Source organism: Eublepharis macularius, chromosome 9, assembly GCF_028583425.1.
Source record: "Eublepharis macularius isolate TG4126 chromosome 9, MPM_Emac_v1.0, whole genome shotgun sequence".
NCBI lineage: Eukaryota > Metazoa > Chordata > Lepidosauria > Squamata > Eublepharidae > Eublepharis > Eublepharis macularius.
In genome coordinates, this window is record NC_072798.1 from 59,125,140 (window position 1) to 59,139,849 (window position 14,710).

At 40.7% G+C, this 14,710-nt stretch overlaps 1 protein-coding gene across 1 annotated transcript in view; it reads right to left on the reverse strand.

Moving 5' to 3' along the window:
• ZDHHC17 (zinc finger DHHC-type palmitoyltransferase 17) overlaps window positions 1–14,710 on the reverse strand; it is a 91,705-nt gene that overhangs the window by 48,535 nt on the left and 28,460 nt on the right. Inside the window, exons 4-7 of the mRNA XM_054988684.1 lie at window positions 14,236–14,313; window positions 11,226–11,370; window positions 6,906–6,970; window positions 4,874–5,036 (exon numbers count right to left, since the gene is read on the reverse strand). Coding sequence (XP_054844659.1) covers window positions 4,874–5,036; window positions 6,906–6,970; window positions 11,226–11,370; window positions 14,236–14,313 — 451 coding nt within the window. The remainder of the gene's footprint in view (window positions 1–4,873; window positions 5,037–6,905; window positions 6,971–11,225; window positions 11,371–14,235; window positions 14,314–14,710) is intronic.

Consider the following 14,710-nt stretch of genomic DNA (forward strand, 5'->3'; position numbering starts at 1 on the left):
TTCTAAGACGGATTATGGAGTTACTATGTTGATTATGTAGCTGATTAGCTCTTAACTAAAAGGCACTGAAATTAATAACAGTATGTATGGATAAAAACCTTTGGCTACATGCATCTATCTCTTCACTACTACTTTCAGAAGATGAGAGAAGGCACACAAAACACGGAAACAATTTCAAACATCTATTAGCCCAACAGAGTGAATACCCTACCATTTCAAATACCAAAAGGGTATTTATCATATTTATTATCTTACATACTAATAGCCAAGTGGCCCTGATCTGTGAATACTTAAATCCAAAGACTGGAGCCATAAACAGAGAAGACAGATAAGACTACACATCTGAAAAATGCCCCAAGTATGCAGAAAAATCCAAAATCTTTAAAAAAATACCTTGGAGGGGTAAAAAAACCCCCAAATTGATAAAAAGAGAGCCTGAAGCTTTGACCAGATGCCCCCAATGACCACTACAATTCAGCCACTATTCCTGGCCTGGTTTCTGCCATGAAAAGGCGGGAGGGAGCAGGGCCCTTTCCAGAGCTGTTTTGGCCTTTGAGGGAGGACTCAGTGGGCCAGGCCAAGAAGTCACTACCAGGTGATTTGCTACCATGCAACTGTCATGACTCACCCAGGCATGCTTGCTACTGTTCAACGGAAGCCCCCACCCCAATCAGTGTAGTGTAGTGGGTAGAGTTTCAGAGCAGGATCCATGAGACTCAGGTTTTAATCACCATTCTACTGTGGAAGCTCACTAGGTGACCTTGGGCCAGTCGTACACTCTCAGCATAACTTACCTCTCAGGGGTTTTGTGAGGATAATAGGGAGGTAAGGATATGATGTAAGCTCCTTTTGGTGCCCACTGTGGAGAAATGTGGTATATAAATTAAGTAAATGAATAATAAGTGTAGAAGAAGATGGGAAGCAGATAAAATGTAAGTTGTTTAGTGGGTTTGAAGGACAGAAGAAAGCTGTGAAAGGTGAACATATGGGGGCTGCCAGGGGAAAGGAAAGAGGAAATGCTGTGGTGAGGAAAGTAGAGTGCCCCTGGCAAGTCCCTGCACCTGGGCCTGGCTCAGCTGGCACCATGCAACTGGGCCACCGAAGGGGGAGGCTGCTGGGGGGGGGGGGAAGCTAAAGACAGTGGGGCAGACAAACTTGGTTGGTAAGGAAACAAGGAATCAGGAAAGGGGGAGAGGCTATGGGGTGGTTAGGGAAGACAAAGATGACACAGTGGGTGAGGGGGAAATGAGATGCCCCCCCATAAGTCCTTACTTATTTTACAAAACTTATACCCTGCCTTTCTGCCCCCATAATCGCCACCAATTTGGATAACTTATTAAAACATACATAATAAAAATCACATTTTAAAACCATTAAAACCAACAAAAACACATCATTAACCACATACATATAAAAACATCAATTAAAACGTTGGGCTGGAAGGAGGAATGCCAAACAAAACAAAAAAATCTTCACCTGTTGGCAGAAGAGGGCAACGAGATAGATGAGCCTCACTGAGGAGAGAATTCTAGAGTTTTGGTGCCATGAAGATCCTCTCCCACGGTTGTCACCCATCTAATCCCAGAAGGCAGAAGTACTTAAAGCAAGGCCAAAGCATATAGGACTTTAAAGGTTAGAAGAACCAGTACCCTGAATTTTGCCCAGAAACAGACTGGAAGCCAGTGTAGAGGGGCTAAGACTGGAGCAATATGGCCCCTTTGACTCACTCCAGTCAACATTCTAGTTGCAGCATTCTGCACCAACTGAAGTTTCCAAACACTTCTCAAGGACAGCCCTGTCAGAGCAGGCACGGACCAGGGACCCAACTGACCCCTTTTGTTTAATCTTTCCCAGTTATGTGTGACCAAATGAGGCATGAAGACCCAGGCAGAATAATTTTTTAAAAAAATTAAAAGGTTTAGTACTGACTGGCGTTCAAAACTCTGTAAAATAAAGAGAAAAGTAAAGGTTGGTGAACAAACAAAATAAAACACCCTAATATGTCTAATTGGACTGGTCCTAGAAGTCTCCTGGTTACTGACTCAACTGTCTCACCCCTTCTGGATGAGGGGTTCCTCTGTCTGCAGCAGCCTCTCTTCAGCTCTGCTCCCTAGTAGTGAACACTCTTCCACTGTGGAGAGGCCTTTTATCCCTTCTCTCAGGCACCATCCTCCTACTTCTCTATTGGTGCAATTTCCTCCTCAAAATCCCCTCTTAATCAATCACAGAGTTCAAGGGGGACCTGAGAAATGTAAGCCCTGTATTCACTTTAGTACAGGCTTCCCCAGAGCCACTAGTCCTCACTATGTAGACCCAGGCTCATAACAAGCCTTAAGTCATAACAGGTCATTTGTATACCACTCGTCTGGACTGATTTGTGTCTACTCAGAGTGATGAACAAAGTCAGTGTTATCCTACAATGCAGCTGGGGACCTGGGGCTGAAAGGACTGGCTTATTCAAGGTCACCCGGTGAGTTCATGGCAGTAGCAAGATTTGAACCAGCAAAGTGCTGCATCGCAGCCTAGCTACATAACCACTATGTGAGGTAATCTAATCTAGGTGTAACCAGTGAACGCACCATAGTGGCCAGATCTTTTTGCCCAGGAAGGGCTGCAGTTGGCTAACCAGACAAAGCTAGTAAAAGGCATTTCAGGCCACTGCTACCATCCGTTTATCTAACAATTGGTCAGGGGCCAAGAGCACTCCCAAACTATGGACCTGTTCCTTCATGCTGAGTGCAACCCTATTCAGAACAGGTGATATCTTAAATCCTAGGTCAGACCTTCTGCTCACCAGCAGCAATTCCTTCTTGTTGGGATTGAGGTTCAGTTTATTAGCCTGTATCCACTCCAAAACTGCCTCCAGGCATTGGTTAGAGTTTCTACAGCCTCCCTGCGATCAGCCAGAAGCATGAAATACAGCTGACAGCTAAGATTTTTTTTAAAAATTATAAATTTAACTCTCTGTCAATGGAGTCCAAATTTGTGTTGACAGTAGAATGGGTAAGACTTGCATACATGCAAAAAATCTACATAAGTAACTCATTTTGGGTTGAATCCAGACTAACCTTTCCAATAACAGAATGGAACTTTCTTGCCTTCCCATCCCAATGTAAACCACTGAACTCCATGAAATGCTGCTCCTGGGGAACAGGAGCCCTGAGGAATGACATGAGGGGATCTGTGGTAGGAAGGGGGAACTGGTGGAAATTGCCAGTTTATCCTGGTTCGAACCCTTTGCATGGAAGTCTCTGAGGCAATAATGCTCTACATCATACCTCTGTCCTTCCCCCTTTCTTTCACATAGTACGAAATAGCTCAGAGGGAGAAAGAATCACATTCTTCAGAAAGAGGACTATCTTTCACTCTCTCCCATAGATCACGAACAATTTCAGGAAGTATGGAATAAGGTTCTGTGCAGACTCAAATAGCTCTGAGGAATAGGACAGGAAACATCATGTGACAAAGAGGATCTGTCTTCCTCTTACAGTACTAGCTCCACTCCCAAGCCATTTCAGGCACCACAAAGAGGTAGGAAGAGTAAACAGTAGCAATGGCATAACCAACTGATATACTTCAGATGCTGCTACTGGCTACCTACCTCTCTCCTTTGGGCATTTTAGTCATATACAATAGTGAAATCATGGTAAAGCTTAATATTCAATATCAGAGCACAGAGACAATTCAATGTCCACTCTTCCCTCTCTTTTTCTTAAGGAAAAAAAGAGCAAAATAGCATAGATGGACAACATGCTAAAGTATCTGGTCGTCAGGAAGCAAAGAAGAGCACAGAAGATAGGTTTCCTAATGATGCCCAAGCACAGAGTCAATAAAAGGAATAAGGCATATGATTTTTAAATGCTAAAAAATGTAAATGACAGCTGACAAACTTCTAAGATGCATTTGTTTACTGATAATACAGAATACAGTATTTCATGTCAGCTGCCTGGTCATGCTTCTTTATATTCTCTATGTGAATGCATAAAGCTGCCTTTTATTGAGCCACACCACTGGTCTGTCAAGGTCAGCACGGTTCACTCTGACTATCAATGACTCTCCAGCGTTTCAGGCAGAAGTCCTTTGCATCACCTCCTAAATAGATCATTTAAGTGGAGATGCCAGAGAATGAACTCACAGATGCTTTATCACTGAGTTACAACATATTTATAACACTCAACACTTCAGAAAAGTAAACCTAAAACTTTTTTTCTCATCTTATGGATATCATCTTGCAAATATAGTAAACCTGCTTGAGTCATATTCTCTTTTCTAGTAAATTACAATGCAATTCAGATCCATTGTTACCAGACTTCTTCTCTTGTTAGTATGTTGCATTCTAAATAAAAGCATGTCTGCAGAAAGGTACTGTGACCAACTGCTGCTTGCCAACAATTGAGGAGAAAACACAGATGTTCCAGACTAAAGCAGATTTTTAAAGATAAAATCTTTGCAGAGCTAGTTCATAATCTAAGAAGTGAAAGAAAGAACCTTGTAAAAAGTGGTAAAGAACATACATTTTAGTGAAGTAGTTTTAAACACAATTTATAATTTCATTACACAAATTGTTTCAGGAGCTGGGAACTGTCCAGTATGCTGGGGAGGCAGGAAAATGAGTGAGAGGAGATACTAGGAAAGAGAGAGGGGTGCGAAGATAAGGTATAGTTCAGAAGCATGGCAACTGTATGTAGGGAGGCAAAGTAAGGGCTGAAATACATGATTTGGAGGGCAGAGGCAGATAACATACACATGAGAAGGTTGTAGGCAAGAAAGAAAAAGACAGCAGGCTTGGGAAAGAAATGCCAGCATCATAACAACAAAGAATCTATGGATAGGGCTACTAAATTTCACACTGGTTAGAAATAAGTATATTTACCTTGATATTTTGGGCATCAACATTAGCTCCAGCTTCTAGAAGAAGACTAATCACTGTAGTATTCCCTGCTAGTACTGCCCAGTGTAATGCTGTATTCTTATGATATTTGTCTCCCAGATTCACTGAAACATTAAAAGTAAGCAGCAACCGAGTTGGGTCCACACTGAAAAATAAAAGCAAAGCTAAATCTGTACGAACAAGGACATTCTATTATATTTATATTAACTAAAGGATATGATTCTCTCAGAGAGAACATGTTTATCAATGCCATAAAGTTCAGATATCTTTCTCCAATATAAAAAGCACTAATGAGCTGTTCCCCCAGCTCCCATACACACATTCTCTGTGAAGAAAGCACTAATTACCATTTTCTGCTCTGAAGCAGAATATTTGCTAGAGAGCACCAGGAATCAAAAAAAGGGGGGATCATTAGCATTTTAATGAACACAAAGATATTTTATCTGTATCACATAACTTAATAGTCTTTCCTTTCAATTGCCCAAAAGGCACTCTCAATGTGAAATATGAAGAACAAGCAAGCAAGCCTAGGACACGGACCCAGGGAATAAAGAGAAAGTACCTGGATGGCAGAAGGCATGCCACTGCATTTGCCTTCAGAATATTATATAATTTCTGCATTAATGCAAAGCCATCTTTAAAAGTTCTGCCCCTCTTAATGAATGAATGAATGAATGAATGAATGAATGAATGAATGAATGAATGAATGAATGAATGAATGAAGACAAAACACTAGTGATAGTTCAGTAAGGGTATGCACCAAAAAAACCCCAAAAAAGAAAAACGGGAAATCCAGATGCAGATTCTCTGATCTGAGTTAGAGAACCTGGCATTTAACTGGCCATTAGCCCCTACGGGGAAAATATTTGGGGGCTGGGGGGGGCATTTTTAAAGCTAGCTCCATAAAAATTGCACGGAACCTACTCTTGACTGTCCTGTAACCCTCCCCTGCAAATTTCAGGAGGATTGGACCCTGGGATCCAATTCTATGGGCCCCTAAATAAGATGCCCCTACCATTCTCGTCTCTATTGTTTCCTATAGAGTGTTTTTTAAACTCCATGGCTAGCCTCCCTCTGCCACAAGGTTGGGATTCTTGCTTGCTTGGGATTCTCTGGTTCAACATTATTCCATTGCAAACTTAGATAATCTCAGTGTTGAACCAGAGAATCCCGTTGGGAATCTCTGAAGCAAGGGGGGGTGAGGCTTGCTGAACTGCAGAGTTTAAAAGGCAGCCAGCGGCAGTGGCAGCTTGAAGAACACTCTTGGAGCTTGGGCAGGGGGGAGGAGCAGAATGGGATGGGAATCCACTCTGCCTGCTGCCTCCATCCATATGCCACCATTTTCACGCCACTCTCCTACTGCGGTGCAGAACTTGGTTTCAGCTCCATTTGTGCTGCTACTTTCCTCTTGATAGTGGCTGTGGCACGGAGCTTGGCTCCATTCACGCTGCTGCCCTCTCATCTATGGTTGCCTGAGGCAGCTGCCTACAGCCAAATAATCCAGCTCTTTGAGTCCTAGTGCCTGGATCTGATTCCAGGTTCACATAGGGGAACATAAAAACATAAAAAGAGCATAAACCCAGCTTCCCCCCCCCCCTGGTTCCTGGCCCTGGATCACACACCCCTATAGTTTAATCTAAAACATATTTTAATTACTCTGAAAATTCCCAGATTTCAAATACAATTTCCACTAATTTAAAAAAAATCAGATACAAACTGGAGAAGGTGAGATGATTGGGACATGCTTTGCATTTGCTTATGAGATGAAAGAGGCCTGAGGACAGCTCACTTTAATACCAGGAGACGCAAATACTGCTCTTCTTCATCTCAGTCCTAATACAACACTTGTCTGATGCTGAGAAATTAATTCCCTTTTCATGTATTTTTAGAAATAAAACTTTTAACTGTAAACAGAATAAACTAGCTCAACAGATAAAAATCTATGTTTTTTATAAAGTGTATGTTCTATTTGACTACCTTCTGGTAAATTCAGTTTTGAATTTAAAAAAATTACCTGTGAGTTCTGTAGGCTGCCCACATTAAGGGAGTCATTCCATTTTGATCCATCATATCTACATCCTAATAAAAACAGCAGTAAGTAACCACACAAATAAAATGCAATAAAGAGAGACTACTGAGAATCAATTTTTTAGGTGTCTGAAGCAGACAATAAATCATAATGAATTATTAACATCTGATGCACTGGTGTACTGACCCATTGTTAACAGAAATATTTTGAATCTACTGAGATTGTCATCCACTGCAGAAAGTACAATACAGCACTACAAAACAAGATCAGAGATTGTAACAGATGCTACAGCACCATCTGCTGTTACAAGTCAGTCACTTTTATGAACCAGTTGCTCAATACACCATTCAGAGATCATACAGTAAGATCTTGTGGAAAGGTTTGAGGGGCATGAAATAAACATACTGGGCAGGACCCAAATTGTAGTTATTTCTATGTACCCAAGAAGGTTTTGGATTTCTTTTTCTTGAACAGCAAATTTCCCTTCCATATAACAAAAACTGTTCAAATGGAAAAGTAGTTTGGGGATCTTTTTTTTTTCCCCCCAGAGGAAAAAAAATCAAAAATTCACCAGATACAGGCAAGTAATTATTTGGATTCCAGCACATTATTAGCTCCTCCTCCTTAACTAAACAATTCATCACTATTCTATCTTCATTAATTCACAAATGCCTCAGAAATAAGTAGACCCAATAAGTAGACTGAAACTTTGTTATTTGCGTACTTGATAATATTTTTAAAATATTGATTTGGAAGTTTGAGTAGGTAGAAATAGTGAAAGAATGCTGGCAGTCCTGGAAATTGCAAAGAAACTCTAAGGCTCTGGGAGATATAGAGTAAGGGCTCTACTTAAGGACATCTGCACCATTCTCTGACTACTGGAAATTCTGTGTTAGTAGTAGTAAAAACTGCCAAATGTTTTCAAGATTTCCCTCCCATAGTCATGGAGCTTACAAACTTTTCAGAAATAAAATCTGAGATTTTAAAAAATCAGTTTCATGTGCAGATTTCTAGAGGCCACGTGCTGATATAAAACTACAAAAGCTTTTATGTACATAATATCAGAACAAAGCACAATATTTAAAATATAATGCTATTTATGAATGTATTTAAATATTTACACAGTTTAATAAAACTGTTTGGTTTTTTACTATCCTACACAGCAGTCTACCATGACACAGAACAGATGCAAAACCAGCTTAGCTAGCTGTTGCTTCAACATTCTTTGCAGAATCAACACAGAACAAATCCATTCTGGGCTGGTAGATATGTAAGTCTTCCAGTTCCTTTATGATAGTTATTCTGAATCCTGATTAAGCAGGAACTCTGATTAGCCTGAGCAGCAGTCAATGTTTGTGGCAATGGGGCAGCTCTCCACCTGGAGGTGGTCTGCAGACTTCCAAGGGGAGGATGGATGGAAAGGAGAGGCAAGTGGAAGGACCCAGGAAGTAAGCAAGGGGGAAATGCACCTGAACAAGTGACCTAAAGTAGGGAAGAGTGGATCATTACAAGGTTGGAAGGCGGAGGGAGAGGTTAAGTAAGCCTCTGGAAGAGGGAAGCCCTGAACCTGGAAGCATGGGAGGGAACAGCTGTATTGGGTTATGGGGAACTAGCTTGGGTCCCCATAAGGTAACTTGGGACCAAGGCCTTACACAAGGGGCTTTTGCCCAGAGACAGAGCTACATTCTAGGAAATCTTAGGTTTCAGGGCTATAGCCACAACCAACCAAGTGAGGCCTCACTGAAATTTCTGGCCACCCAGTATGTGCCAGATACTAGCCTGCCAGAAGTTTTCCTCCTAATCTAGACTGTAACACCCCTGCAGCAGAAGCACAGTAACAACTGATGCAACACTTAATCACTGTCGAGACTGGTCTGATATGGCTGGAAGAATTTCTGTTTCAGAAGAGGGGGGTGAAATTTACATGATTCAATGGCCCTGGGCATAAATAATATGATGAAATTATGGTTTAATAAAGAGATTGGGTGATTCTTGTAAGGGTAGCAATTTTCTTTTCTGCACTAAGTTAGGCTTGAGAAGGATTTTTATTTGTGTACAGATTTGCCATTCTTTCTTTTTTGTATCTATGTTTAAGCAAAATTTTGGGAAATAAAGGAATTTTTAAAAAATAATTAGGATTTCAAGAGAAATACTGAGCACTAAGCACAGCACTTGACAGTATGCAGTGAAACTTTAAAAATACCTATTGTTCAACTACAGATAAGCATGACAATTAAAGAAATGCACTTTGAATGGAATATGAAATTGCGTGTTAGTTATATGTTGCTTTATAAATATAAAGCCATTTTGGGTGCCCACTGGGGAGAAAGGCAGAGTGTAAGTAAATAAAATAATAAATACAAAATAAAATATATGGGTGCTGCACTGCATTTTTATACATACACGCAGATAAGTTGAAGAAGTTTCTTTTTAAAATCCAACATCCTGGGAATAAGATATAAAATTATCCCAAGTTAATTAAACTCCCAAACAGCATTTCTCCCTAAGTTCTTTTGAGGAAAGAAAGAGCGTTGAGGAAAAAATAGTGTAATAACTGTCATAGCTCGATTAGAGTATGATATTCAGTAAAAAATACCAAATTTTACCTGATTCAGTAACATTTGGTATTACCAAACTTAAAAGGGATTACCGAATCAGATTCAGTAATAATGAATTTAAGTTTACCAAATCGGTAAACTTTGGAAATCACAGCTGAGCTGTTCCTTGCTGTTCCTTTGCAAAGAAATACTGCTTCCTCCCTTTTTTTAACCAGAAGGGAGGGAGGGAGGAGAAGAGAGGGAGAAGGGAGGCTGGGAGAAGGGAGGGGTAGGGGGAGTGAGTGGCCAATCCATCTCTGGCTAATGGCATTCTCAAGAAAGAGAGTGCCTTTTTTAAACTGCTGCAAGGAGTTAAATTAGGAGCTTGCCTCAGTCAGCCTCCATTTTGCTCTGCACTGGAGATTGTGGCTGAATACTGCTTGCTTCTGTTCTGTGGTTTTCCCCCATTGGATGAACCCAGTGCCTGGCTGCTGTGAATGACACTGGTTCTGTTGGGCTAAGCTGCAATAGTTTCCCTTTCTTCAGTTTGGTTTGGGTGAAATGGATGTGATTCTCTGGTGTGAAGTCAGTCCTCTTGCATCACTTTGGTTCGGGGGTAGGGGGAGGTTCCATTTCCTTGCTTCAATTTGCTTCTAGTTGCAAGACTGTCCCTTGCAGCGGTTTGGTTTTGATTCTCTGGTGTGATGTTGGTCCTCACTCAATGGAGAGTGGCTGTCAGCCTGCTCGGAAAGCACTGGGGTTTTCTGGGGGGAATCTTTTGGGCTTCCCTAGGGATGAGCCTTGGCTGTGGCATCCTTCCTCTGTGTGCATGTACTCCAGGGAAAGAAGTTGTAAAAGTTCTCATCATTGGGAACAACGGAGAGTGGCTGGTTAGCCTGCTCAGAGGGCTCTGGGGTTTTTTAGGTGGCATCAGTCTGGTTCTGTTGGTCTATCTGGGATGGAGCATGTATTTGGGAGTATGTCTCTGGCCATGGCATCCTTGGTCCATGTGTTTCTCCAGTGGGGGTCAGCTTGGAGTTTTTTTCTCACAATAGGAACAAATGGAAGGGCTGGTGGCACTTTGTTCAGGGCCCCACAGATATGGACCTCAGGGTCCAATCTCCCTGAAACTTGGGGAGGTCTTTAGAGGACAGTGATGAGTAGGTTCCCTGAACATTTGGTGGATTTTGCTTGTAAAATGCCATCCCTAGCCCCCTAGACAGCCCCCATAATTTTCTCCATAGGGAATAATAGAGGTTGGAGGTGGCTGGGGGCACCTGGGGGGGGCTATAAAATGGCCCCCATGGTCCAATCTTTATGAAACTTGGGAGATCATTAGAGGACAGTTAGGAGTAGGTCCCCTGCAAATTTGGTGAAATTCAGTCAAAAATTATTCCCCCCTCCCTCGCCAGGCCACTGGATATTTCCGAATTTCCCAGAAAAAACAATGGCCAAATTTCATCCAATTTGCTCTGTATTACCAAACCAAACTGGAGAATGAATTCAGTATTTGGGGAATACAAATTTTGTTTTCAGTTTGTTGTTACTGAACCTGAATTTACCTATTTTTTCCTGTACATATCCCAGTCACAGCTGTATACTCAGTCAAGAATTAGGGCTTTACATCACAAGTCACAAAACAGGCCAGGCTTACTAGCTAGTCCTGAAATTTTGTGATATGTGATATTTCTTTCATATTGAACACCCAGTAAAACCGAGTCTGCAAATGCAGCAACCACTAAAATATACAAATAACAACACATTTTACCTGTCCCTTGGCTATTAGATACGCAACAATAGAGGTATGTCCAAACTGGGCTGCCAAATGAATACAACTGCATCCTTCTCCATCAATTAAAGATGGATCTGCACCATATTTCATTAGCTGTACAACCATTGATAAATGACCCTGTCTAAAATAAAAGATACAGAAAATATTTCATTACAAGATTTTTTTTTAAAAAAAAACTTTAAACAGATGCATGCTTCTGGAAGAAAGTGGGCTATATCCACAAACCCCTGTGCCCTCACAGATAAACTCAGACTGCAGAAGTACTTCTAGTTTAGTCGCATGAAAACTGACTTTAAAAAAAGCAAGGAGTTCACTTTTCCCACAATGTCCCTAGCAATGTTTGAATATATAGCTCAGAAAAATCTCTTATTTAGAATTTTTTGGAGAATGTGATTCTTGTATTTTCTTGGACAGCTCCAGATCTTCTTGGATAGCTCTGGTGTTTTTGACCCTTTTTAGTCTGGATTCAGGCCAGGCTATGGGACAGAAAGAGCTCTGGTGGCTTTAGTTGATGATCTCTGCCTGAAAGTAGACAAAGGCCTTGCTTCTTTGTTGCTCCTCTGGGATCTAACTGCAGCTTTCAATACAGTAGGCCATACCATTCCTGCTGAGGCTTTAGGAGACCAAAGGGGATATCAGGGGATGTGACTCAGACGGGTTTAAATTCTTTTTCATGGAGTGGACTCAAAAAGTTGCTGTTGGAGACTATCTCCGGAGTTTTAATTATCTTGCGGGGTTCTACAGGGCACGATCTTGTCCCCTATGTTACTCAGCCTTTAAGATAACTCATTCATAGCTATGGAATTGGATGCCATCAATGTGGAGATGACACCAAGCTCTATATCTCACTATCCAAATAACCACGAGATGCAGAGGAGATCTTGGGTCACTGTTTGACAGCTGTAGTCAAATAACTGAAAGCAAACAAATTGAAACTGAACCCAGACAAGATGGGTGTGATGCTGGTGGGGCAGGCAAAGATCTTGAAGGACATTGTACTCCCCACCTTCAATGGAGTTTGTCGGACCCTTGCAGACTCAGTTAAGATCCTAAGAGTTATACTTTACTATGTACTGTCTGTTGCTATAAGTATGATCCTACTGGATAGTATCTATACTGTTTAATATGTCAGTCTTAGAATTGCTTATGCTCCATTTCAGCATTTCTTCAACTCTGTACTGGATTTTCGCTGGTTTGAAATCTTTGTCAATTTGCATTTATATACCTTATTACATTGTTTACATTGTTTATAAAACTGACTGTACTGTCTCACATTGTGTAATCTGCCTTGAGTCTTAGTGAGAAAGGCTGACTACAAATAATGTAAATAAATAATAAATCTGCTGTTCAATCACACACAGGAATTTTATTCCTGTTCAGCCTAAAGGAACCAGCACTGATTTTTCAGGTTTACCAACTGCCTGAAGAAAAAAAGTCCTGTCCCATTAATAGAGGTTTAATAAAATATTACGTACCAGATGATGTTATTTATCTCCATGTCATGAAAAGTTTCAGCTACCTATTTCCATACATTAACCCTCTTTTAAAGGGACAGAACATTTTTATCTAGGCCTGTTGGCAGGCCTATTTTAGGTGCACAGATAGCCAAAAACCTCAAAGTTATATAGTCCTGCCAACCTAAATTTGTTCTAGCTCATTTGTTTCTTGTTTGGATCTTCTTTTCTTTACAATACTCATTTAAGCAGCTGAACATTTGGAGGGCAGTCAGAAAACACAATCAATCAACAACTTACTACCCGTATAAAAATACTCCAAAATCTGTGTCCAAGACAGGCTGCCTCAGGGTGGCTCTTTCTGATGACAGAAGCAAACATATAACTGTATATTGCGGGGCACCTCCTGCTAAGTCAAAAGCATCAGTACAATGCTCAGTCCCAGACCCTGCTATTTAAAACAAACCTTTGACAATTGGTCCAAGTATACTTTCTCGCTAGGACAGGGTAGGAGGGAGTTCCACACTGCATAATCATATACACATTAAGAAAACATGAAGCAGAAAGAGAAGGCACTAGGCAAAGGGGAGAGGCACACAGGAGGAAAGCAAACATTACCTCTCTAATAAAAAAGTGGACTCCGCCACACCTGTGCTATCCATGGCATTAGCAACATGATAGTATTCTGAGGTAACAACAACTAAAGTATGGAAATCATCATTAGGAGACCTTTTCTTAGTCATTAAGCCACTGCAGCCATTTATCATGTAAATTAATCCAAATCTGAATAAAGCCATTTTAGTATTCTTTGTACAAGTCATTTTTCCACAGTTTGATCATACTCTTTTATACACAAAGTTAGCAAATGTAATTTTTTTAGCCTTTAAAACTAAACATTTGAGGGCAGTTCAGATGTTATGTCCCCCTTTCCCTCACCTTTCACGTCCCACTTTCCCTCACCTCTCATGAACTCATACCTTCTCTTTCCTCTTACTCCTTCCCTCTCACTTGACTGGTGTAGATATGGACACCTGAAAGACCATGTATTGGCTTGAATATGCAATCTTCCTTTACTTCTAACTATCATGCTCACTTGCAAAGTGGATTCAATCTAAATTTGGAAATTCACTTCTACACAATGTAAAGGAAGTGAGAGGGGATAAACTCAAGTTACATTTAAACAGACTATTTCATATTTAAACAGACTGCCATATCAGATTGTTTAGTAGGCTGAAAGCACAAGAAATAGGAAGAATTTACTTCCTACTGACATGCTTGAGACCAAGTTGAATACATTTGCTGTAGGCAGAGATATGGCTGAATCTGGGTGTAAGATACTCCCCTAAGCCAAGATCCACAAGAATTCTTGGATAAAATCAGCCTCATGTTAACTAAGCAAGAAAATTCCCTCTAATGCAAAGGTGAAGACTTTACTGCACAATGTGTGAGCATTCTCCAAAACAAACATGAAAAGCAGCAACCAAATGCCTCTGATGTAACACTGAAAGTAAAACATCCAAGTCTTGCCTCACCTCGTTGCCCAGTGAAGTGGTGTGGAGTTTAGGTCCCCTCCCAGCTGGTCAACAATAGCACCTTTAGATATGTAGTACCTGCAATCCAAGAATGCGTACATATATAGTAATAAAAGACTGCAGCGAGAGTCACTGCCATCAATTCCAGCTATGGAAATCAATAGATGTTTGTTTCCTCCTCGCTTATTAACAGTTGCCTTCTTTGAAAAAAATAAAACGAAACTTGAGATTTTGGAAGAGGAGGTGAAACTGATGGGAAGTTCAAAATTTAAAAAAAAAATAGATTGGTCACTTCTAACACTGAAGCAATAGCTGGCATCTAATAAACATCAATTATCTAGTGAAAATGTTTTATAAGCAAAGCTGTGCATTTCATTATTATTACTTTCCATCAGAGGAAACATTAATATACTAAGCTTTAAAAGTTTATATTCATTGGAGGGTGTACAAACACTGAAAATGCAGACCTACTAGT